This window comes from Hyaena hyaena, unplaced genomic scaffold (assembly GCF_003009895.1).
Source record: "Hyaena hyaena isolate Hyena2069 unplaced genomic scaffold, ASM300989v1 scaffold_25, whole genome shotgun sequence".
Classification (NCBI taxonomy): Eukaryota; Metazoa; Chordata; class Mammalia; order Carnivora; family Hyaenidae; genus Hyaena; species Hyaena hyaena.
This window is the reverse complement of record NW_024080657.1, coordinates 4,992,066-5,018,543: the sequence shown is the minus strand read 5'-3', so window position 1 is coordinate 5,018,543 and position 26,478 is coordinate 4,992,066. Positions and strand designations below refer to the sequence as shown.

At 43.2% G+C, this 26,478-nt stretch overlaps 1 protein-coding gene across 2 annotated transcripts in view; it reads left to right on the top strand.

The window, feature by feature from the left end:
• CHD6 (chromodomain helicase DNA binding protein 6) overlaps positions 1–26,478 on the top strand; it is a 200,756-nt gene that overhangs the window by 50,596 nt on the left and 123,682 nt on the right. For both annotated transcript variants that reach the window (XM_039227071.1, XM_039227070.1), the window contains exons 2-3: positions 3,846–3,901; positions 18,002–18,522. In XM_039227071.1, coding sequence (XP_039083002.1) covers positions 3,869–3,901; positions 18,002–18,522 — 554 coding nt within the window. In that variant the 5' untranslated portion in view covers positions 3,846–3,868. The remainder of the gene's footprint in view (positions 1–3,845; positions 3,902–18,001; positions 18,523–26,478) is intronic.

The window sequence follows — 26,478 nt, the reverse complement described above, 5'->3', positions numbered from 1 at the left end:
AGACTGAAACAGGCTCCAGGCTCTGAGCTGGCAGTCAGCACAGAGCCCGACGCGGGGCTCAAACCCACGAACCACGAGATCATGACCTAAGCGAAAGTCGGACGCTTAACCGACTAAGCCACCCAGGCGCCCCTCTAGGCATGTATTTCTTAAAGTGGAATCGGCAGATAAAAGGACTCAACAGTTTGTAGACCTAGTGGCACATTGCCTGAGTGCTCTTCAGAAAGCTTGAAGCAATTAGAGAAGTGCCATTAGCGATGATAAGTTGGACCTGTTTTCCCCATGTTCCTGGCAGTGCTGTGGCTCTGCTTGTGTAAGGTATGCCAGTTTGTGGTACTTAAGCAGAAAGTGTGTTTTTGACGGCCCTACTACATTATATATTTTGTAGATATTAAAAAATAAATTGTATTGGCATTGGAGTTTTCTGTATTTTTAAAATGATTTTCGTTTTTTGGGGCAGAGTTTTGAGTACATGTGTCCGATTACTGATACTACCTTTTTTTATTAGCTGGAATATATTTTTCCAACTTACTTCTTCAGTTCAGAATTTGTGGCCATATGTGATGGCTGAGAAGATTGGTTTTCTAGGGCCTGATAATTTGAAGTTGACAGATAAAGGAGATAAACTTGTACTAACATAATTTACTTAGAACTGACTTTACTATGATGAAGATTGGGGGTGAAATTGTTTTAAGTGCCCTGATTCAGAGCACTTACCATTTCTCTGGATTTTATGGTTTTTTCTTTTCTTTCTTTCTTAATTAATTTTTTAAAATTAACATCCAAGTTAGTTATCATATAGTGCAACAATGATTTCAGGAGTAGATTCCTTAATGCCCCTTATCCGTTTAGCCCATCCCCCTTTCCACAACCCCTCCAGCAACCCCTCTGTTTGTTCTCTATATTTAAGAGTCTCTTATGTGATGTTCCCTTCCCTGTTTTTATATTATTTTTGCTTCCCTTCCCTTATGTTCATCTGTTTTGTGTCTTAAATTCCTCATATGAGTGAAGTCATATATTTGTCTTTCTCTGACTAATTTCACTTAGCATAATACCCTCTAGTTCTGTCCACATAGTTGAAAATGGCAAAATTTGATTCTTTTTGATTGCCGAGTAATAGTCCATTGTATATATATGCCACATTTTTATCCATTCATCAGTCATTGGACATTTGTGCTCTTTCCATACTTTGGCTTATTGTTGATAGCGCTGCTCTAAACATTGAGGTGCATGTGCCCTTTCAAAACAGCACACCTGGATCCCTTGGATAAATACCTAGTAGTGCAATTGCTGGGTCGTAGGCTAGTTTTGTTTTTAATTTTTTGAGGAACTTTCATACTGTTTTCTAGAGTGACTGCACCAGTTTGCATTCCCACCATCAGGGCAAAAGTGTTCCTCTTTGTCTGCATCCTCACCAACATCTGTTGTTGCCTGAGTTGTTAATGTTAGCCATTCTGACAGGTGTGAGGTGGTATCTCATTGTGGTTTTGATTTGTATTTCCTTGATGATGAGTGATGTTTAACCTGTTTTCTTGCGTTGGTCGGCCATCTGGATGTCTTCTTTGCCCATTTCTTCACTAGATTATTTGTTTTTTGGGTGTTGGGTTTGAGAAATTCTTTATAGATTTTGGATACTAACCCTTTATATGTCATTTGCAAATATCTTCTCCCATTCTATCGGTTGCCTTTTAGTTTTGCTGATTGTTTCCTTTGCTGTGCAGAAGCTCTTTATTTTGATGAGGTCCCAATAGTCCATTTTGTAGCATGGTGGCGTGTTGAGTAAGAAGTTCCTGCGGCCGAGGTCAAAGAGGTTTTTGCCTGCTTTCTCCTCTAGGATTTTGATGGCTTCCTGTCTTACGTTTAGGGCTTTCATCCATTTTGAGTTTGTTTTTGTGTATAGTGTAAGAAAGTGGTCCAGGTTTGGGGCGCCTGGGTGGCTTAGTTGGTTAAGTGTCCGACTTTTGCTTAGGTCATGATCTCGCGGTTCGTGGGTTCGAGCCCCGCGTCGGGCTCTGTGCTGACTGCCAGCTCTGAGCCTGGAGCCTGTTTCAGTCTGTGACTCCCTCTCTCTCTGACCCTCCCCTGCTCACGCTGTGTCTCTCTCTCTGTCTCTCCTAGAAATAAATAAAACATTAAAAAAAAAAAAGAAAGTGGTCCAGGTTTATTTTTCTGCATGTTGCTGTCCAGTTTTCCCAGCACCATTTGCTGAAGAGACTGTCTTTATTCCATTGGATATTCTTTCCTGCTTTGTCAAAGATTAGTTGGCTGTACGTTTGTGGGTCCATTTCTGGGCTCTCTATTCTGTTCCATTGATCTGAGTGTCTGTTTTTGTGCCAGTACCATACTGTCCTGATGATTACAGCTTTGTAATACAGCTTGAAGTCCAGGATTATGACTTCAGGTTTGGTTTTCTTTTTCAAGATTGCTGTGGCTATTGAGGGTCTTTTCTGTCTCCGTACAAATTTTAGGATTGTTTGTTCTGTTTCTGTGAAGAATGCTCGCTTCATTTTGATAGGGATTGCGGAGTTTATGGTTTTCTTGAAGTGAATACTTGTTCCATCATCATTTTCTAACTCGACCTTCCCTTTTGATTTGGCCAATTCTTTCTACCCTCCTTCTTTTCTCCCTAACTCTGCCCACTTTGCAGCTTGTTGGCAACTTGGATGCTGTGCTGTTCGTGAGGAGCAATATCCTGGTAGCATTTTATGGTTCTTATAGAAAACCCTTCTGACTCTTAGAGGAGAAAACCTAAGTGGACAGACACACACATCACATTCACCTGGATATAAGAAATAATTATGAACATAAGGATAATTATATGCTTCTGGAATTGTTTCCTGAGGGAGTGGTGTTCTGTATCGCTGTGAGATGTCCAGGAAATCAAAGTACACAATAAACATGAGGCGGTGTCTACATCCAGGCTAGAACTGGAAGCTGAGATTCTAGGATCCCTCCCTTGTTTATCTATGAGGAAGCTGAGTGCTTTAGACCTGGGCCAGTCTACTAGTTAGTGATTCAGGCAGCCCCAAATTCCAGGTTTCTTAGACTAGGTTTCTTTCTGGTTCTTGGGATGCCCCCATGTGCTTCTAGACCTCTAGAGCCAATTGCTGGGCTCGTACTACTGTGGTGCTCAAAAGTCACTTATGAGAAAATGTTCCGTGTCATCATGGGCGTTATGGTTGGAGTGGAGATGGGGGCTTAAATCTGTGTACAGTAAAGGCAGTCATTGAAAAATCATACTAAATGTTAGAATGGAACTTATTTTGTCAAGTAATATATGCACATGGTTTAAAATGTCAAATTATATGGGGGCATGTGATGAAATGTGTGAGTGACCTATCTTGTCTCACACCAGCTTCCTTCTTGGTCCTTCAGGAGAACTACTTTTAACTCTTTTAGCTCTCTTTTTTACTGTGTACATTTCTCTTTTTTTGATTTATCAGTTGTAGATATGATTTTTTGATTTCCTTCCAGAAGAGATGAGGATGTAGTTTATTTTTACTCCCTCTCCTCCAGTCCTCTTGGTATAGTCATGGCATTATTTTATGTGCCTCTTTTAGCTTCTTTTGTAATTTAATATGCCAGCATCTTTTATAACTTATTCTGTCTACAAAGACAGTATCTTTTTTACTCCACCCATCCATCTGAAGCAATAAATTAGGGTTAGGTAGGCTTAGACCCATACTCTGGGGACTGGCTGTTGACTGCTGTTACAAGATTGTAAATATTCTGTAGAAGGAACCTCTATTCTTTGTTTTCCTCATGTGTCACAGTTAATCCTGAGATCACCTTAAATGTTTTATTTTGGATTTTACCATAATCTTTGCCTTTCTTATGTTTTACAGAAATAAGTATCTTCCTTCAATAGATGATAATGAAAATACAAAAGAAAGAGAAGCAGGTAAGTGATCATAACTTTTTTAAAATTAAAAAAATTTTTCTTTTATTTTAGAGAGAGAGCACGAATTGGGGAGAGGGTCAGCGAGGGGGGGAGAGAGGAGAGAATCCCAAGCAGGCCTCACACTCAGCATGGAGCTGGACACGGGGCTCAAACTCACGAATTGTGAGATCGTGACCTGAGCCGATATCAAGAGTCGTATGCTTAACTGACTGAAGCCATCCAGGCACCCCTGTAATCAATTTTTTTAGTTTATGTATTTATCATTTTTGGTGTTTGGTTAATCTAAAATCTGTAAAGTTTGTACTCATAATGATGTGTAGTAATTTCCTCCTAGACAAACTAAACTAATTAGAAGTAAACAGCATTTGGGCATTTGGTTTCCTGAAGGGGAGGAGAATTGATAAAAACATTTAGGAGCCTGTGTGACCCACCCGGCCAAGATCTCTTCCTTATTAGTTGGTGCTTCTGTGTTCCAGGTGTTTCCATATTCAAAGGAACTCCAACCAGTGTAGTTCGGGAAGGTGAGAAGGGCAGACCTCCTTCCGTGTCTTGGAAACAGGCTATCTCTGATGGGCTGTTTTGATTTTACAGAATTGAAAGACAGTCTGGTAACTGGGAGTAACCCCTGCCCATCACTGAGACTGTGTGAAAAGGTTGGGTGGGATCAGCCACTTGGCACTCTGCTGCTTGGGAGCACTAACTAGTCAGATACAGGGTGACCTAGGGATACTTTTACAAGGATTATTCTCTGTTCTCTCCCTGTGTAACTAAACCAAAACAAATTGTTTTAAGAAATAATTGACTCATCTGCTGCCAATTCTTAACAGGAAGAGCGGTGACTTCACACTATCCACACACTGATTTCTTTGTATCCTGGCTCTGTAGCGCCATCAGCTGGTAGACAAACACTACAGAGAGTGCAGCTCCATCTGCCAAGAATTTATCCTATGGGTAGACTCAGACAGGTGTCAGCTGGGTCAAAGTTTTTCATTGCTGCTTTGTTTATAGCCACAAAAATGGAAAGGAACCTACATGTCCATCAAAAACAGGGACTATTTAAATCATAGCACATCCATCTAGTAAAACATTAAAACCTCTGTTAAAAAGAACACAATAGTGAAGAGAACCCCAACCCTTCAGAACTATTATCATTTATGATACATGGGCAGGTTTATATTTCTTAAAACGTCCTGCATATTTAATGTTTTAAACATTCTTTAAGGTAAGCTTTTATCTCAGTAAAAACACTTTTTTTTTTTTTTTTGAGAGAGTGAGACAGAGTGTGAGTGGGGAAAGGGCAGAAAGAGAGGGAGACACAGAATCCGAAGCAGGCTCCAGGCTGTGAGCTGTCAGCACCATAGCCCGACACGGGGCTTGAACCCATGAACCGTGAGATCATGACCTGAGCTGAAGTCAGATGCTTAACCTACTAAGCCACCCAGGTGCCCTTCAGTAAAACCACTCTTTACCAAAATTACCCCAACATGAATTCAGGTTTCTTTCTCTTGAGATTTTACTAATTCATATTAAGACCTTAGTGTCCCAGCTACTGTACAGCTTAGGTTAGAGGAGTTTTCACTTAGTAATATTGATGAACAGGGTGGAGTTTCTACTTAAAAGTTCATATTAGCTGTGAAAGGGGAGCAAGTTAATTAAGTGGAGCCACTTCCAGGAGGAATTGATCTTGCTTCTCTTAGAGGTGGAAGGGATAGACCATGCTGGTGACTAAACTGGGAGCAGTTGCAGGGCATGAAGATAGAAAATTCCATTCATGCCAGAGCAGTCTCTAGGTACCAGGATGTGCGTAGAGTTCATTGCCTGACAGAGAGGAGGCCCGTGTTCTAGAATGAAGTTGGGCTTTGATCCTGGTAGAATAGAATTGAAACTAACTACCACTTTGCTTTGTAACTATGGACAAGTTTGTGCCTTTTCTCTGTCATTTGAATGGGAGCAAGCATATGTGCTTCACAAGGTATTGGATTAAATGGGGTAGCTCATCAAGTGTTTGGCATTCAGTGTGTCAGTGGCAAGGAAACTGTCCAGTAGATAGAGAAAATTAACCATCAAGCTTTGTCCTTTCCCTTAACTGTGTTTCTAAAGTGTTAGAAGTAACAGCAGGGCTCCTGGCTGGCTCATTTGGTTAAGCGTCTGACTCTTGATTTCAGCTCAGGTCATGATCTCTTGGTTCGTGAGTTCAAGCCCTGCATCGGGCTCCATGGTGAGAGTATGGAGCCTGCGTGGGATTCTGTTTCTCTCCACCCCTCCCCTGTTCGTGCATGTGTGTGCTCTCTCTCTCAAAATAAATAAACTTAAAAAAAAAACAGCAAATAAAATGCCCACTCTTTAAAAACCCTCATTCCTATGAATTCATTTTTTCTCTTCTCTGGAGGAAAATGACATGTAAATACATTCTCTTCTTGGAAGTTCCTCATTTCTCTGTCCAAAATTTTATCAAGGTAAATTAAACCGAGATGAAAGATTTTGCAAGTTAATCAAAACTTGGTAATAATTACACTTCTGTTTAACCAGAAGGGCATACCTAGAGGAGTGTGCCAAGAACAGAGGGCTTAGAGATTGACTCTATTGCCTGAAGAAGTGTTGCAAGAAAAATAGGCTTTTATAATAAAACATTTAAAAATGAGTCATCAGGGACTATAGTCTTATCTATATAAAGAAATAAACTTCTTTTTCTAAGAAATCTGTGTGTGTGTGTGTGTGTGTGTGTGTGCACGCGCGCGCGCATATGTATATAAATCCCTAAAAAGACTAAGCAGTATTAGGCAGAAAAATATCTTGCAGAGGAATAAAATGTGAATTCTAATCGTTGAAAACCCTTGTAGTACTACTGGTGCATAGTGCAGCTAGAGGTGCTTCTGTGTGTGTGTGTGTGTGTGTGTGTGTGTGTGTGTTTAAGTTTATTTATTTATTTTGATAGAGCGAATGAGCAGGGGAGGGGCAGAGAGAGAGGGAGAGAATGCCAAGCAGGCCTCTCACTGTCAGCACAGAGCACGATGTGGGTTTTGAACTCCCGAACTGTGAGGTCATGGCCTGAGCTGAAAGCGAGAGTTGGACGTTTAAGTGACTGAGCCTTCGTCGGGCTCTGTGCTGACTGCCAGCTCAGAGCCTGGAGCCTGTTTCAGAGTCTGTGACTCCCTCTCTCTCTGACCCTCCCCTGCTCATGCTGTCTCTCTCTCTCCTAGAAATAAATAAAAATTAAAAAAAATAAGTAAATAAAAAAAAAATAACTGACGGAGCCTTACCCAGGGGCCCTTAAAAGTATTTCTTCGTAAGGGGACAGATCCATTGCTGATATGAGTGGTGACAAACCTCTGGTAAGGAAATACGGATTCGTATTCATCCCAGCTCCTTCGTTGTGTGGGACTGAGAGAAGTACAAAGTATGGTAAATACTGTTTGATAGATACAGGTAAGAGGGTTTGGGGGTCACATGTGCAATATAGAGGAGGGTTTGTAAGCATGAACACAATAGGAATAGGTAATACTGTGAGTAGGAGTAAAACCTGGAGCTGTGACCGGGAAGTTAACTCAGACTTGCAGTAATTATGAGAGAACCTTCTCTCCCCACCCCATGACCAAAAGTCAGATGAATAGAGCCCCTCATCCTAGGTCCTCTAGAAAATGAAAAGGTGGGGTGGAAAGAGTTTTCTTCAGATGAGTGGTGGGAATGTCAAAGCTCTGTAGATTATTAGACCCTGTTTCCTTCCTTAGGGTGAATGTGAATATAATTTATTCACTAAACAAATATTTGTTGAGTTTTTCAGCATTTATTTGCTAGGATCTATCTGAGGTTCTGCTTGGGGCCAGTTACAAAATTGACTCAAAGTTAGGTCTTTTGTCTAAGAACGTTTAGTCTGGTTACAAACACATAGTTACAAGGGGCAGGGTGGTGGGGGTGGGTGGTATACTCCTGAAAAGAGCCAGGGCTCTGCATCGCAGTGGAGGAGGGACACGCTGGAACTGGAGGGTATGGGGGCTTGGGGCATGTCAGCCCCACCAAAGAGTGTGAGACGTTTTAAAGAGGTGGTGTCTTCCAGGTAGAGCAGGTTTTGGGCAGGTTGTTTCTGAGGACACAGGAGGAAAGCTTGGGAGGAAAGAGAGTGGCATATGGGTGGGTTTGGAAAGGTGAAGTATGTGGTAGTAGAGGTGAGTGGAGAGGGCTGAGTGCAGAGTATTAAATTTTGGGTGGTGTCCTATGATAAATGAAGGTAAAAGGCTTGGGTTTAGCTGGCCACCACATTCCCAAAAGTGTTGGTCCCACCTGTGCTGTACTAGGGGGAGGTAAGGACTCGGGTCCCGAGGACCGTGTGGGTACCACTAATACAGAATACCAGATAATGACCCACAATTCAGAATAGTGAAAGAGGAATAACACAGTTGATCATATGGATGAATAATTTATTTATTAGACTTTTCAGTGTCACCCTGCAGAGGGTCTTAATGGGTAATACTAGTCAGACCTTCCATTTGGGAGTCATCGGAAGGCCTTTTCAGCATGCCTAAAGAGGGAGTGTTGGTAAATTGCTTAGTAGAACCATGATTTTAAACAGCCTCACCCTGGAGTCATGTATCAAAAGTACTTAAAATGGACTGTATCCAAATTCTCCCACCTCCAAAGAAAGCAATCTGAGCTTTGAATCCTTTTCTCTATGTTTTGACGTACCTTGACAGATTTTTGTTGTTGTCATAATTCGTTCTGTGTTCTGAAACATACTTGAAAAGCCAGAGTGTAGTGACCAGGATGGTAAATGAACATTGACTCATTTGAGGGAGCCTGTGTGGCTCAGTTGGTAAAGTGTCCGATTTCAGCTCAAGATCTCACAGTTCATGGGTTCGAGCCCTGCATCAGGCTCTGTGCTGACAGCTCAGAGCCTGGAGCCTGCTTCGGATTCTGTTTTCCACTTTCTGCCGCTCCCCCACTCATGCTCTATCTCTCTCAAAAATAAATACACTTGGGGCGCCTGGGTGGCTCAGTCGGTTGAGCATCTGACTTTGGCTCAGGTCATGATCTCATGGTTTGTGGGTTCAAGCCCCGCGTGGGTTCTGTGCTGACAGCTAGCTCAGAGCCTGGAGCCTGTTTTTGGATTCTGTGTCTCCCTCTCTCTCTGAACCTCCCCTCCTCACACTGTCTCTCTTTCTCTCTCGAAAATAAATAAAACATTTTAAAAAATAAAAATAAATAAATACACTTAAAAAATGAAAAATAAAAAAAAGAGAACATTGACTCACTTCATATGAAGTATGATGGATGAAACTGTGATTATGTAGCCTAAAGAAGGGAAGGTTTAGGGGCTCCTGACTGGCTCAGTTGGTAGAGCACACAACTCTTTTTTTTTTTTTTTTTAATTTTTTAATGTTTGTTTGTTTTTGAGAGACAGAGACAAAGCCTGAGCAAGGGAGGGGCAGAGAGAGAGGGAGTCACAGAATCTGAAGCAGGCTTCAGGCTCTGAGCTGTCAGCACAGAATCTGATGTGGGACTCGAAATCACAAACAGTGGGATCATGACCTGAGCCTAAGTTGGAAGCTTAACTGACTGAGCCACCCGGGTGCCCCTAGAGCAAGCAACTCTTGACCTCAGGGGTTGTGAGTTCGAGCCCTCCACTGGATGTAGAGATTACTTAAAAATAAAATCTTTTTTTTTTTTTTTTTTTATAAGGGAAAGTTTAAAAGCATCCTGTGGAGAAAATGGATTTACATGTATCTGTGGCTGGACCTGTGGATGTGAATGATCACATGGAGAGGGTTACTGGAGGATAGGCCAAGGCACTTATTAAGTACTGTTTTCTCTCTCCTTATTCTTCCCTGTCAGCATCTGAATTTAATAATCTACCTGTCCCCAGTTTTGTTCCTGCCTGGAATTAACAAGGTTTAGATTGACTTTGTAGATCTGGAAAAATCAGATTTCTAATACTCTTGAAACATCGCAAGAGAAAAATCCTCCCTCTCCCCCAATTTTAAATGCAAAAATATGATAATAGAGTTGGGGAATAGGAATGACAGATTCTGGGACTTTGGTGAGAAGCAGTTTGCAAATCTGTCCACCACTCTTCAGTCCTTAACTTTCCAGTTTCTCCGCAGCATGTGATGCCTACCGTAACCATTCTGTCTCCAAAGGGCTCTCATCTTCTGGCTTCTGTGACACTCACACTGCCTTACTTTTCCTCACCACATCACTGACTGATTGTTCCTTCTCACTTTCTCTCTACGTTCTTCCTCTGGGGTCCCTTAAACATCAGTGTTTGTCAGGTTTTGGTCCTGTTTTGGTCCTGTTCTTCTTTGTCCATTCTTCCTGGGCAGTCTGATTCATTCTTATAGAAATGTCTTTTGTTTTTTAACTTTTTAAATGTTTTTTATTTATTCCTGAGAGAGAGAGAGCGCAAGCATGAGCAGGGGAGGGTCAGAGAGAGAGGGAGACACAGAATCTGAAACAGGCTCTGAGCTAGCTGTCAACACAGAGCCCAACGTGGGGCTCGAAGCCACGAACTTTGAGATCATGCCCTGAGCCGAAGTTGGACACTTAACTGCTGAGCCACCCAGGCACCCCTAGAAATGTCTTTTGGAAAGTATACCCGAGAGCCTCTGGGACACCTGTCCCTGCATTATCCTCAGGTGCCTGAAATTGACCTTTCCTCCCCCTGGTCCCCTGGTGCAGACCAGCTGTGACTACCTGTGGAGCCACGTCAGCATCAGAATGCCTGCTTTATCACCCAGAACACAGGACTCCTGGGTGAAGAGAGATGGAATATTCTCAATGGAGGAGGAAACAGGACATACACACACAGTTGAACTTTGTTCCTGGGTCTTGCTCACCCAGCACAGCTCAATGGCAGTGTAATAAAGGCAAGAATATGTGGGTTTTTTGTCCCACAGTGTATCCCACAGTCAGGTAACCGTAGGAAATATTCTTTCCAAAGACAGTGAAGGTAAAAGAGTAAGGCACTCCTCTCCCCATTTTAATTGGAAAATAACATTTGCCACCTGAAATGCCTGCAGACTAACTCATTCATAACAAATAGTAGTTCTTATTTTGTATTTTCATTTTATTGTTTGGACTTTAAAAAGTGTCAGAAGGTCTTGGGCCACCTGGGGGTTCAGTCAGTTGAGTGTCTGACTTCAGCTCAGGTCATGATCTTGCGGTTGATGGGTTTGAGCCCCACATCAGACTCTGCGGACAGCTTGGAGTGTGGAGCCTGCTTTGGATTCTGTGTCTCCCTCTCTCTCTCTGCCTCTACCCTACTCATGCACTGTCTCTTTCTCTGTGTCAAAAATAAATAAAACATTTCAAAAATAAGTCAGGAGGTCTCAAATTTAGATAAGCTTTTCTACTCATTTTTATGTTTAACTAATTCTTGATAGGAAGTAAATCTGAACATAGAACGTTGTCACCTTCCTACTGGAGAAGATGGAAGAGCTTGAGGCAGACAGCATCAGCAGCTGGCTGGGCCATGCTTACCACCAGGTTCAAGGTGCATGGAAGCACTTCGGGATGGAGGGTGCACAGGGGGAGCCTTCGGGCCTGAGTGCAAAGAGCACTGTCTTTGTCTAGCGCTCAGTCAAATGTGATCATGGTGCCGGCACCTCTCATACTCTGCCTTTGATTCCTGAATCGTGATAATTTGGAGGAGCATGAATTGTCTGGCAAAACAGCCTTTCCTGTTCATTATTAAAGTATATAAAATTATTATATACATGTGAAAATATTTTGGGGCACCTGGGTGGCTCAGTCAGTTGAGTGTCCCACTTCGGCTCAAGTCATGATCTTTTGGTTGGTGAGTTTGAACACCGCATTGAGCTCAGAGCCTGGAGCCTGCTTCGGATTCTGTGTCTCCCTTTGTCTCTGCTCCTTCCCCACTCATGCTCTGTCTCCCCCCTTTCTCTTTCTCCCCCCAGAAGTAAACAAAATTAAAAAAAAAAAATTTTTATTACAAATATTGTCAAAGTAATATCTGTTATTGTTTAGAAAAATTAACCAAATTTCCATAGCGTCAAATGAATACTATTCACTTTCTGTTGATTTTCTTCCATTGTTTCTTCCATACACAGGAGTTTGTTGTTCTCAGTTTTGTTTACATGCACAGTTTTGTAGGCTTCTTTTTTCTGTTATTCACATTGAAAATATCCATTTCATTCAATAATCATGTGATTGAGTTTTACCATAAGCCACAAAGATAGTGGGGAATACCGCAGTCACTGCCTCATGAAGCTTACATTCTAGTTATAGGAGATAGAAACAAATAAATAATGACTCTCAGAAAAGAAAAAAAGAGGGAATGTTACTCACAGTCTTATCATCCAGACATAACAATGGTTAATATCTGATACGTGTCCTGAACTTATTTTTAAAAACTAGTGTTGATAAATAGCATTTAAAAAAAAAACAAAACAGAGGGGGCTCCTGGGTGACTCAGTGGGTTGAGAGTCCAGCTTTGGCTCGAGTCATGATCTCATTCATGGTTCGTAGGTTTGAGCCCCACATAGGACTTTGCTCTATCAGCAAAGAGCCTTCTTAAGATTCTCTGTCTTCTCTCTCTGCCCCTCCCTGCTTGTGCTCTCTCTCTCTCTCTCTCTCTCAAAAATAATCTTAAAAAATTTTAAACACCAAAAAACCCCAACGAAAATGGGATTAGATCATAGAATTTTTTTTGCCCACTTTCCAGCATGTTGTGGACTTTTTTTTTAATGTCAACTGAAACTTTGTAATTAATAATATATAGTATAATATAATGTCACAGTGGCTGCATAATACTGTTCCATATAACGGATGTGCTAGTAACTTCAACATTTTGCTAAAGATTGACCAATAGGTTATTTATAGTTTTTCTCCTTTACTAAAAATTCTGCATTAGATATTCTGAGTCTTGGAGTACCTAAATGTTTCCTTAATTTATGTTGTAAAAGAATTGCTCAGTTTAAAAACATGTCCATAATCAAAATTTTAATATTGTTGCTACACACCCCTGCAGAAAGGCTTTTTAATAGTTGATGCATCTGTCAGCAACATATGGGAGGACCATTTTCGATATATTCTTATGTTGGATTTTTAAAAATTGAGATATAATTCACATACTGTAAGTTCTTCTGTACTTTTAACTTGTGCAGCTCACTGGTTTATCGTGTAGTCACAAGGTAGTATGAAGATCACCACTATTTGATGTCAGAACATTTTCATCACCCGCAAAAGAAACTATATTCGTATTAGCAGACACGCCTCATTTCCTCTTCCCTCGGGCCCTGACAACCACTCATTTACTTCCTGTCTCTGCGGGTATGCCTATTCTGGGCATTCCATATAAATGGAATTATACAATATGTAGTCTTTTGTACCTGGCTTCTTTTACTTAGCATAATGTTTTCAAAGTCTATCCATGTGGTACCATGGATGATTTTCTTGAGTGATTCTTGGGGGAATAACCCAGGTTTGTCCTTAAATCTCTGTTTGGGAACCATTGACCTAGGCCATAATCTCTCCATTGGTTCTTAAATCCTTTACAGCTGACCTAAATCCAGTTTATCTGGATTCACATCTTTAAGGGTCTTTTCCAGGAATATCCTGGGTTGCTAATTTTGAATCAGAGAAATGGGTTTTATTGCTGACGGTAAGGTTTATGAGGTAGTATTTTTGGATGTCTTTTTTATCATTTAGCCTCTTCATTTCATCCTGTGTTCTAGGTGCTCATCTCTATTTAGTAAATTGTCAATATAATATAAATTATTGGTGGTATGGTGGTCCATCATCTCCAATCTGTTCCCTTTAGGGCCATTTTCAAAGTGGTGATTTAGTGTCCTTGGTAGAAACTGAAACAATTTATTTAGCCTCTTTGTCTTTTCTCCACTGACCTTGAGACACCTGAAAGATATATTTTTGGTCATAGTTTTAAATCCTCAACAGATATTCTTTCCAAGTCCCCAGCAAGGTACCTTAAAAAATAAAAATACTCCTGGCGTATTATTGACTTTAGAGGTTATAATTGTATATTTTTTATTACTGATATCTGCCTTTTGGAGTACTTCTAACTTTTTGAAAACATTGACTAATTGTGCTGCATTTCTTGGGAATCTCTACTTGCTATAGGGTGTCCCGGCCCTGCCATTCCCTGGGAATATAACCTTTTGACAAAGTTGCTTCATCTCTCTGACCTGATTATCTTATGTATAAAATGAGGGGTAGAGTAGATGACTATTTGTGGTTCCTCAGAGTGGAATTGCTGAGATGACAGGTAGTTACATGTTTATGTTTCTAAAGAACTACCGGAACTTTTCCCCAAGTGGTTGTATAGGTCTTCACACTTAACTTTTCTCACCAAGTCTAATCATGCTGGTCTGGTGGCCTAGCAGTCATTAGTGGTTTCCCGGGATGTAGGTCATATAATGCTCAGTGAAATGAGTTTTAGCTTTTGGGCAGAAGGTCCAAATCCAGGTTCCTCCACTTACTAGGTGTATGTCTGTGAGTACATCGCCTAACATCAATAATCTTTTGTTTTCTTCATACACAGAATGGGTGTTTTTACCCAAACCTTTTAGGATTGTTGTAAAGATTGAAGATATCATGGAACAAGCTTTGCATAATTCCAAGTATACCCATGTGATATGTGTCCCATAAATGTTAGCTGTGGCTGTTGTTCTTGACTGATGATTGAATATCCAGTTTCTACCACCTGCCTCCATCTGCCTCAGCTTTGGAGGGCCCTAGCCTTCAAAATATAGACCTTGAAATGAGGTGTGAGTTGAAAAGAGGGTCCCACTTTTATCTACAGAGAGCTGCCTTGGTGGAATTAGGGCTTTAATGTGTTGTCTTTGAAAACCTCTTTAATAAACTAACCTGTATCTCTTGCTTTATTTTTTTAGTGTGTCCACCCTTGCATGCTAAGCAAAAACTTGTTTCCTGAGGGTCAAGTGTCCCTGGCACGGAATTCAGGAACATCCCGGGGATGGCGGTGTACTCTCAGGATCTGAACTCTACACCTGGGTGCTTATTACTGCACCTTTGGGGTTCTTGTTGCTTCATTTTTTTCTTTTTCTCTTCTTTTTTTCTTTTTATTGTACTAAAAAATGTAACCATTTACATGTAAAAAATTTACCATCTTGAGCACTTTCTAGTATTTGATTTTAAATTCCTTTGAAGTTTGCTTAGCTTCTCCTTTTCCCAGGCCATCCTAAGAACTAAATCAGCAGTGAGGTAGTCCAATTGAATTTTCTTTTCTTTTCTTTTCTTTTTTCTTTTCCTTGCTTCTCTTTTCTCTTTCTTTTTTTTTTTAATGTTTTATTTATTTCTAGGAGAGAGAGAGAGACAGCGTGAGCAGGGGAGGGCCAGAGAGAGAGGGTGTCACAGACTGAAACAGGCTCCAGGCTCCGAGCTGGCAGTCAGCACAGAGCCCGACGCGGGGCTCGAACCCACGAACCGCGAGATCATGACCTAAGCGAAAGTCGGACGCTTAACCGACTAAGCCACCCAGGCGCCCCTCTCTTTTCTCTTTCTTTCTTTCTTTGGTAGTGAGTGCTGCCAGAATGACCAGTTCTTTCTGGATTTAGGCTTATTTATGAGGCTGGACTTTATTTATGATAAAGCTACAAAAAAATCCTTCTTTCATCTTTTCCTCCTGGAACTCTCAGTGTTATGTTTGGGAGTATTGGACTAGGGAAGGGAGCTGCAAGACACAGAAGGGAGAATATGCAGCTGAATTTTGCACTCCGTCCCTCCCAGGGTGGGCCAGGAGGTCTGAGCACAGATCGGATAACCAGAACACTGGAATGAAGCCACGCCACCTAGGCAAGTGTCTGTGCCCTTCAGCAGACACCAGGCCTCTTGTTAGGGGAGCAGACTACTCACAGATGGTGCTGTTCCTAAAGCCATCATGCAAAAATGATTGTAGCCGGCTTCCTGGAAAGCCTGCTTGTCCCTCCCAGGCTCTCCCTAAGTTATTTCTTTGTTCCTGACCCAGGAGAGTGTGCTCTTCCTGAAACCAGCACCCGCAGTATCAGATTATTGCCAGCCTTGCTTGGTTATGAAATGACAGATGTACTCTGTGATACCAGATCTGAAAGTATGAGATGTGACTTCTGCTTCCAAAGGGATGTTTCCTGAAAGTGGTTACCTTGGGAGGCTGCACCTTTATTTAATGGCACTCAAAACAGTTTCAGAACTTCCTTTTTAGGAAGATGTCTTCAGCATCTGTGACACATTCTTTCTTGATAGCATCTCTCACAATAAAGCTTTCTTCTGTAGGGGCAGTTGTTTTTTTGTAAGTGGCTAAAGGTTATTTGGTGTGGAGTCTAGGGACTTAAATGATCTTGCAGAGGAACGGCACCTTTAGTTCAAAATAAAAGATGTACTCTTAGAATTTTAAAAAATTTTTAAAAATGTTTTTTAATTCATTTTTGAGAGAGAGAGACAGAGAGCAAGCAGGGGAGGGCAGAGAAAGGAGGAGACACAGAATCTGAAGTAAGGTCCAGGCTCTGAGCAGTCAGCACAGAGCCTGGTATGGGGCTCAAACCCACAAACCACGAGATCATGATCGAGCCAAAGTCGGATGCTGACTGAGCCACCCAGGTGCCCCTAAAAGATGTAGTTTTAAATGATCCAGGTTTTCTTGGTGAAAGTCTAACCAGCTGAATGCTGATGCTGCTTGAAGATATGTGAAAGCAAAGATTTGGGGAGTTTATCCCTGCATCCTTGTCATCTAGTGATGCCACCTTTCTGTATGTGTATGTTTATTTTTTAATTTTTTTTATGTTTATTTTTGAGAGACAGAGAGAGACAGAGCATGAGTCAGGGAGGGGCAGAGAGAGGGAGACACAGAATCCGAAGCAGGCTCCAGGCTCTGAGCTGACTGCACAGAGCCCGATGTGGGGCTCGAACCCACGAACTGTGAGATCATGACCTGAGCCAAAGTCGGACACATTAACCGACTGAGCCACCCAAGTGCCTCTGTATGTGCATATTTAAACAGAGCTTTTGTGTACTGGCATGAGAAATGCCATTCTGGGTCCGAACTGTGTGCCTAGGATGTAGAAGTATTTTGTGGGGATACCACTGATGTTGCCCGTATAGACAGGGGCTCAGATTTTGGTCCGTAACATAAAATCTTTCAGAGTTGTTTTTTCACATACAAAATTTTTTTTTTTTTTTTTTTTTTTTTTTTTTTTACTGCGTGGTACCACTTTATTTGTGAGATCTAAAATAAAATAAAATGAAATGAAATAAATAAAATAAAATAAAAAATAAAATAAAGTGGTCAAACTCATAGAAACAGAGTAGAAGAGGGGTTGCCAGTGGCTGGGGTTGGGGGGATAAGGAGAGGTTGATAAAAGGGTACAATGAGGTTATGGAAAAATTGTTAATTTTTTTAATTTTTTTTTTTTTTTTTTTTTTTAACAAATAGTTTATTGTCAAATTAGTTTCTACATAACACTCAGTGCTCATCCCCAAAGTGCCCTCCTCCATGCCCATCCCCCCCTCCCCCCCACGCTGGCGAGGATGTGGAGAAACGGGCACCCTCCTGCACTGTTGGTGGGAATGTAAACTGGTACAGCCCCTCTGGAAAACAGTGTGGAGGTTCCTCAGGAAACTAACAGTAGAACTCCCTTATGACCCAGCAATAGCACTGCTAGGAATTTACCCAAGGGATACAGAAATGCTGAGGCATAGGAGCACATGTACCCCAATGTTCATAGCAGCACTCTCCACAATAGCTAAAACATGGAAAGAGCCTAAGTGTCCATCAACAGATGAATGGATCAAGAAGATGTGGTTTATCTATACCATGGAATACTACATGGCAATGAGAAACAATGAAATCTGGCCATGTGTAGCAACATGGATGGACCTTGAGGGTGTTATGCTGAATGCTGACATACAAAATTTTTTATATGCTAACAGTGGCTCGGTGTGGCTCCACAAGGGCAAAGGCAAACACAGAGTATGTCCTGGTTGCCACTGGCTCCCCAAGACCTAGCACGTGAGGATCTAACACATGGTAGGAATTCAGTAAACGTTGACCAGATCCATGCATTCAAACTTCATAATGCTCTTTCGTATGAAGCATGCAATGGAAAGGTAATAAGCTCGTTTCTCTTTCTTCTACAGTTGTCAAGTTTAAAGGTTCTGAATCACTCTCCAATGTCTGATGCCTCTGTCCATTTTGACTACAAATCCCCCTCCCCGTTTGACCGCAGCACTGATCAGGAAGAGAAGATCGAAGATGTCGCCAGTCACTGTCTGCCTCAGAAGGACCTGTATGCTGCTGAAGAGGAAGCGGAGACCCTTTTTCCTAGGAAAATGACGTCCCATAATGGGATGGAGGACAGTGGAGGAGGCGGCACTGGAGTAAAGAAGAAAAGGAAGAAAAAGGATCCAGGAGAGCAGGAGGGGGCAGCGAAGGGAAGCAAGGACAGAGAGCCCAAGCCAAAGAGGAAGCGAGAGCCTAGAGAGCCAAAGGAGCCCCGCAAGGCCAAGGAGCCCAAGAGGCCCAAGGAGCCCAAGGAGCCCAAGCAGAAGGATGGAGCCAAGAAAGCGCGGAAGCCCCGGGAAGCCTCGGGTACCAAGGAGGCCAAAGAGAAGAGGAGTGGCGCCGACTCCGCAGCCAGGACGAAGTCCAAGAAGGCCAGGTGTGTGTCCCGTCCCCCCTGCTCTGAGCCCTGGGCTCTGCCTGCACAGAATGGCCTGCCTTTGGCCTTACTCCAGTCCCCAGACATAACTTTACCACTTTCATCCAAAGTGAGCCACTGTCCCCACCTAAGAGAGAAAGATAACCTTAATACTGGCCCTGCAATTTCTTGCCATACCTTTTGGAGTAAGAAGAATTAAAATGACTTCGCAGGCACAGGGTGTAAGGGAAGGGGCGTCAGAGGTGTGATGTGGGGGGGGGCGGTTTGGGGGACAACAGCAGTATGGAGTGGCAGAGGGGACGTCAGAGGTGTGACGCGGGGGAAGCGGTGCTTCAGGGCACGGCAGCAGCGCGGAGGGGCAGCTGTCAGGAGGCGCGCTGTCCAGGAGAGCTGTGCGTGTGCGCAGCCAGAGGACGCCCGCCCAGCTTCCCTCAGCTACGAGCTCTAGTGCAGGACTGCCCCTGCTCTGTTTCTCTCCCTCTGCGACTGACAGTGCCCGACGTGTCAGCAGGTGCTTGGGAAATGAGTCACAGAGCCAGTGGAGACAACAGTGACTGTACAGCGATTGGAGGGTGTGGGTACAGATTCACTGCAGGGTGGGTGGTGAGGGTCCTGGCTGGAGATCCCATCAGGATCCAGATGTACTCTTCACTCAGTACCGGTCGTCTGTGTACAAATGGAATGTTTTTCACTTTGTCTCTCTAAATTCTTTGTGCAAAATATTATATTCAAACGTTCTGAGGAAATGTGAAACAAAAAATATATAATCTCTGTGTACTTAAAAAAAACTTAAGGAATTTAAGTTTCTAAAATCTTAAGTGCAGAGGCAGGATATAACCAAGAGCACCCATAAAAGCATGGACACTGATATGAACGGTCACGTAAAGTAACGAGACCATCAGACCTGTGTGGGGTCAGGCAGGTAGGAAGTAAGTTTTAAAGAGAAGAAGGCATTTTGGGTGGTTTGTGCTACGACAAGGAATTTACTGTATGGTTCAATTCATTTTCCTAAGGACAATTTGTTGGGACCAGATGGATAATTTCATAATAGGAGTGCAAACTGCCTTATCATATTCACTCCCTTCTGCCCCACGGGGGGGTTTATCTCTCATCTATCGTAGAGCCTTGGGGGGATCCTGGGAATGTAGTTTACAGACAGTGGACCCAAAGTACCTTAAAGAAGGTCAAGAGAGGCAGATAAAAATCAGGATTCTCACAAAGGGAAACTTACGGGCCGTTTTTCAGTGAATGCAGTGAGTGTGCCCTGATCTCTGACGCATGTGTGAGGCGGTATAGTGAGTCTCTGTCTTCTGCCATGACTTTCATCTCCAGGTTGCTTGCGAGAAGCTAAAGGCGTTCTTCAGGGTACTGGCACATGTGGGGAGAGTCAGATGTCAGCTAGTGGGGTGACTTAGAAAGCAAAGAGGAGTCCTTGAGTCCTTAGAATTGGGGTGACTGGAGGAGGGCTCTCATAGCTCTGCTGACCACTCTGGTTGGTTTGTAGAAGGCCATAGAATGCCATAGGTATCTGAGCTCACCAGCTCTGGTCTCTGGTGCTTACCTGCTTAAAGGACTTTTGTGTGGGCTGTGAAACAAGGGGATAAATATACAGACGTTGCCATAAAGCCCATTTGGGGGCCATAGGAGGCATTTCGCAAAAGAAGTTTGGGTGTCCTATATATGTGTAGCAATGCTAAGGGAACCTGATTGCGGCACCTGGGTGGCTTAGTCAGTTGGGCATCTGACTTCGGCTCAGGTCATGATCTTGCTCTCCATGGGTTTGAGACCCTTATCGGGCTCTGTGCTCACAGCTGAGAGCCTGGAGCCTGCTTTGGATTCTGTGTCTCCTCCTGTCTCTACCCATCCACCTCTCACACTCTGTCTTTCTCTCAAAAATAAATAAACATTAAAAAAAAATCTAAGGGAACCTGATTGTGATCAATTATAAGTGGGGTGAAGAAGTACTCAGTAGTCTTTTCAAAGGCTGGTAAACTTCTCACATCAGAAGACACCCTTTGTGAGGCTGTGGCTGGAGCTGGCTACCTCTTCCGCAGTGTGGGTGTGTTACATGACGGTTTCTCTTGATTTGGGGCCTATGTAAGACTGACTTGTAATAGAGAATCCTATGTAGCTTGGTAGGATTCTGCACTGGTGAGCCTTTCACTTCTTGTCCTTTTTATATTTATTGCTTTGGTTCCTTTGATTAAAGAAATTAAAGATGCCAGTCATCAACAGAAGCAGTGTTATGAAAGGACAGTAATTGAAAAAAAGATGTTGGCAACCGAGTCTCGGTTTTTTGTGCTCTTTGATTTATTCTCTTGCAGATTAGCTCAAGCACATGTGTTTGTTTTTTTTTTCACTTTTTAAATGTTTTTTATTTATTTCTGAGAGAGAGACAGCATGAGGAGGGGAGGGTCGGAGAGAGAGGGAGACACAGAATCTGAAGCAGGCTCCAGGCTCCGAGCTGGCTGCCAGCACAGGGCTGACGCGGGGCTCGAACCCATGAACCGTGAGATCACAACCTGAGCCGAAGTTGGCTGCTTAACCAACTGAGCCACCCAGGCGCCCCTTCAAGTACATGTGTTGATTAGCTCTGGATAACCCTTGGTGGTTGCATGTCATTCACTGACTGCTTGGATTATTGTAGAAGCGCCACTGATTCGAGGGCTCCCAGCCTTTTTTGCCTTCAGTCCCTCTTGCCAGCTTCCACCTGGCTCATCTTTCTGAACCACTGCTGTAATCTTATTTCTGTTTGCAGTTGGAAAAGGTGGTGAATCAAATGTCTTCGTCCCCTCCCTCCCCAGATCAGTTTGGAAGTAGTCCGCAGAGATGGAGGTGCAGTGATGAGCTTTCTGACTACAAACTGGGTTGAAGAACCTCCACCAGCTTGCGGCTGGAGCTGAGCTGCTTGTTCCTCCCTTGGTTGAGTTTTTTCCACTGGAACAGCAGGCACTGGAGCCTGGAGCACATGCTGGAGCGTGTGTGCTCTGTTCCTTTTCCCAGTCTCGCCAGTCGGGTCCCTGATCAGAGAAGTGGGAGGACTTTGAAGAAGGGTTGAAAATATGTTGCCAGTATCCTTCCCTCCTTGGGAGTAAAACTGGGGACCGGAAAATGGGATTTCCTCTAACTTTCGAAACTTCTGATTATTCCTACTGCTTCCAGGACAAAATCCAGACTCCTTTTTCTGTTATTCAGATGCTCTGGGGTCTGACCCCTCCCTCACTCCTCTGACAGCAGATCTTCCTGGCCCTTAGACGCTTGACTTGTTTCTCCCGGATCGCTCTTGCTGGTTCTCCCCACATCGTGCCCCTGTGCGTCTCCCAGTATCCCAAGTGCTTTCCACCTGCAGGTCCGAGTGCAAGTCCCAGTTCCTCCCAACCCCCCAGCCCAGTGTGCCAGCAGGTCCCTTCTTCCAGAGCACTTGGAGCCTTGCTCCCCATTGTAACTCAGAGCCTTTCATTCCTGGGAAGACTGAAGGAGAGCGAGTCTAACCTGTCGTTCTGCAGCAGGGGAAAGGGGGACTCACTGAGAAGGGACTTGTTTACAGGGGTGTGTCAGACTTAGCCCTCCTCCTCCCCAGTCTTGTATGTTTCCCTCTGTGGAAGGTGCCTCTCCATCAGAAACTGTCATCGTCCTGTGTGTACGACTTGTCTCATCAGCATCAGTTTAGTGCCTAGAGTCAGGGCCACTATGCTTTGTATCTTTTATGCTCTCAGGGGTCAGTCACCAGAGGTTTGTCAGGTTGTTGGACACATTAAGAGTTTATATGTTTATATATTATATATGTAACATATACTTTGCATATTTATGTTATATATAATATATATTTATATATTATATTTACGCATATGTTTTCCTAGAACAAATGGTTAGAGCTCTTCTCCCTGGAAATAAGACCCATATAAGATATAAAAACTCCCATTGTTAAATAATAGTAGGTGGTATCTCAATTTTAACTAAAGAAATGAACATTTTTTTAAATTTATTTTTATTTTTATTTGTTAAAAATTTTTTTTTAACGTTTATTCATTTTTGAGAGACAAAGAGACATAGAGTATGAGCAGGGGAGTGATAGAGAGAGAGGGAGATGCAGAATCCAAAGCAGGCTCCAGGCTCTGAGCTAACTGTCAGCACAGAGCCCCATGTGGGACTCAAACTCACGAACCTGTGAGATAGGACCTGAGCTGAAGTGGACACTTAACTGACTGAGCTACCCAGGTGCCCCTCCCTTGTTATTATTACTTTATTTTAGAAAACAAGCATAAGCAGGAAGAGGGAAAGAGAGAGAAGGGGAGAGTATCTCAAGCAGGCTCCCCACTCAGCTCAGAGCCTGATTCAAGGCTCGATCTCACAACCCTGGGATCATGACCGAAGCTGAAATCAAGAGCTGGACGCTCAACCAAGTGAGCCACCCAGGCACCCCAAGAAATGAACATTTTAAAAGTAACTTGTCTAAGGCACAGAGCTGATGGGCAGCACTGTTAGGATTTGACTCCGGGCTCCCACTATTTTCTCCCTCAGCTCTGCACCTATTTATGCCTCACTAAGGGATGTCGGGAATGGAAAGTGGTGGGGAGAGTCCAGTGTCAGAGAAATTGGTTTTTTATTTGTAGGCCATGGCCCTTCTGTAGAATTTCATTTTGCACACTGCACAGTTAAAGACCAAAGTGGCTCCAGCTTTTCCCTGTGCGGCTTCTCTCGCACTTGCCCCGCAAGTACATAACTGGACACGTTTCCTCTTCTAAACAGGTGATCGTCTAACAGATTTTCCTTTTCAAGAATGACATCAATAGTGATGAATATTCATGTACTGCATAGGGGATAAACGTCTGAAATGCCCAAGTAAGAGAAGCAAGAAGACTTTTGTTTTAAATGACCATCTCTCCCTTCCCCTTCAAATTATATTGGAGAGTGAGCTGAATTCACTTCTTTATTGTATAAAACTTAATCAGGAAAGCTCTTCAGTGAAGCCAAGTTAGGCTGTTGTTTCCCTGACTCTGAAATTTAAGTTTCACTTAGTATAGATCATTAGCTTTTACTGTTTTTTTAATTACAGTACCTTTTCCCAAAGACGAAGGACCACTGGCATAAGAAGACATACAAAGATACACTTGTGTGTGTGCGTACAAGCGTAATCACAGACCTGTATATATGTAGACACACAGGGCCTGTATAGCGGCAGCAAGCGGATCAGAAAGGTGGGCAGGTGTCAGGTCAGATCCTGGGGCGTCATATAATGTTGGTAGCGCTTTGGTATTAGAAAACCACCATGGCAGTTCTCTAGGGAGGCCAAAGAAATTTCTCACTGAGAAACATTACATGATGTAGTGGATACTGTCCTCATCAACAGTTTGGGCCTCCAGTGCATCTACGTGCCTGTGAATTTCATATTTCTCTTTCTTGGAATAGCCTTTAGTAAAAGTCAGCTTCATGGCATTAAAGCACAGCTCGGTTAGCAGGAAAGATGACCCATTGCAGTGTGTGTGAAGCTGTGTGGTGTTCTTACTCTGTCTAGGGAGGAGTGCCTGAATAGTAGGTTGATAGCCCTTTAGGCTGCACTCTCTTATTTTTTTTTTTTTAATTTTTAAATTTTTTTTTTTTTTTTCTAGGAGAGAGAGAGAGAGTGTGTGAGCAGGGGAGGGTCAGAGAGAGAGGGAGTCACAGACTCTGAAACAGGCTCCAGGCTCTGAGCTGGCAGTCAGCACAAGCCCGACGCGGGGCTCGAACCCACGAACCACGAGATCATGACCTAAGCGAAAGTTGGACGCTTAACTGACTAAGCCACCCAGGTGCCCCCTAGGCTGCACTCTCTTAAATCAGAAGCTGGGCATTTTGATTGAGCTGGACGTTGTGTTTGTAACCTAGAGTCTTCTTGAGTGTTGGTATTCATTTTGTTTGTTGAAGGCAGAGCATAAGCTTTGGAATTTCTACACATGTCAGAATGCTTTCTATACTCTCTTGAAAGAGACCTGGTCTAAGTGGAGTAACATCTACTTGGATCTCTGATGCTCAGCAGAGGCTGAGCATCAGAGAATCACCTGGATAGCTTGTTAGAAAAGTAGATTCCCAGACTCGTCCCCAGAGGGGGTGATTTTGGTCTGAAGTGGGTCCAGGAATCTATAATTCAAAAGCCTGCCAGATAATTAGAGTGTACTTGGTTCTTAGACCATCCTTCGAGACACAGAAGAGAGATCCCTGGGGAAATGGAGCACATTTTCATTTTTTTAAGTTTGAGAGTGAGAGAGAATGTGTGCACACAAGTGGGGGAGGGGCAGAGAGAGAGGGAGATAGAAAGAATCCCAGGCACTGTCCGCATAGAGCCTGTCTCAGGCCTCAAATTCACGAACCTTGAGATCATGACCCGAACCAAAGTCGGACGCTCAACCAACTGAGCCACCCTGGCGCCCTGGAACATATTTGTATTTTTATATTTAACATCTGTTAGGAATGGAAAACCAAAAAGAGGAAAAAAGATGAATAGTGTGATTAGTCCTATGAAGTAATAAGAAATACGTGTATTGGTTTCTGCCCCGGTTCCTGGCACAGAGCTCCTGAAACCTGTGTACTTTCCTGAGTGATACTAATACCAGTCTCATCTCGTAGCCCAATATTTTGTCTTTGGTGCATCCCTGACGCAGGGTTCCTGAAACTGTTGTAATCTTCCAAGTGGTAAGAACACTAGGAGCATCCCTTGTTCTCATGCTTGTCTCTGACCCTGTTCCTGACACAGGGCACCTATACCTTTGTAAATTCCTAAGTGATAACAACAGTAGGAGCATCTTTTGTTCTAGCGAGATGACTCGGGGTGGGGGTGGGGGGGGCTGGTCACCAGAAAGACCAAGCATGATTAGAAGCTTGGAGTTTTCAATCCTGCCCATCATTATCCAGAGAGGGGACAGCAGCTGGAGGCGGGGTTAATAATTGATAGTGCCTATGTGAGAAAACCTCCGTTAAAAAAAAATCCCAATAGTAAGGGGTGTGGGGAACTTTCTGGTGGGTGAACACATCCACATACCTGGCACACCTCAGCTCCACAGGGACGGAGGGTCCTGTGTTTCTCCTTATCTGGCTGTTCATCTGTATCTGTTGTCATATCCTTTAACAGACTGGTAAACAGAAGTGTTTCCCTGAGTTCGGTGAGCTTTCTAGCAAAGCCATCAAACCTGAGGAGGGTCATTGCCCCTCCAGTATATAGCGGTTGGTCAGGAGAGCCGGGAGCCTGGGCTTCAGTGTCTGAAGTGGTTGGGCAGGTAGGTGCAGTGTTGTGGCGCTGAGCCCTCAACCTGTGGAACCTGGTGCTTTTCCAGCTAAACAGTGTCAGAATCGAGTGGAATTCTCTAACACCCTGCAGGTGTCTGAGAATTGCTTGTTGGTAGGAGTTGTTTTGTTTTTTGTTTTATTCTCCCAAACAAAACCCAAGTCTTGGGCTGTACATTTTGCCCCCATTTGTCTTGGCTGGTCAAGAGCCAACAAAGCAGAATGTTTTTCTCCCAAATCCAGTAAGTTTAGTAACACCCTGGAAGAAAGGTTTTGCCTTTTCTAATTTTCTTCTTTGGTGGTTGCTTCTAGAAAGTTAAGCCCAGATCTTCTGATTATATAACCATGTGAGCTGTGAGTCAGCTGACACTGTGATGCAGAAAGGGCAGTGAAATTCAGTCAGCTCAGCTCTGCTTCCCTATTTGAAGGTAAATCACCTGTCTTTGTTAAGAGTGCAGATCTTTATTGAGGCTGGGTTTATTAGGCTCAGGAGTGTGTCTTAACGACATTCTTTCTGTTGGGGGACTTGCTTTTATATTCTGACCGCTTATTAGAAGAAAGAAGACAAACGCGAAGACAAGTATGAGTTCTGAGTAAAATCTGTGCTTGGAACCGTCCGGGCTTTTTATGTGAAGCAGGGAGGAGATGTGCATGAGAATGGCAGAGACTCACCTCTGAAGCTTTGGACTAAGTCTCCAT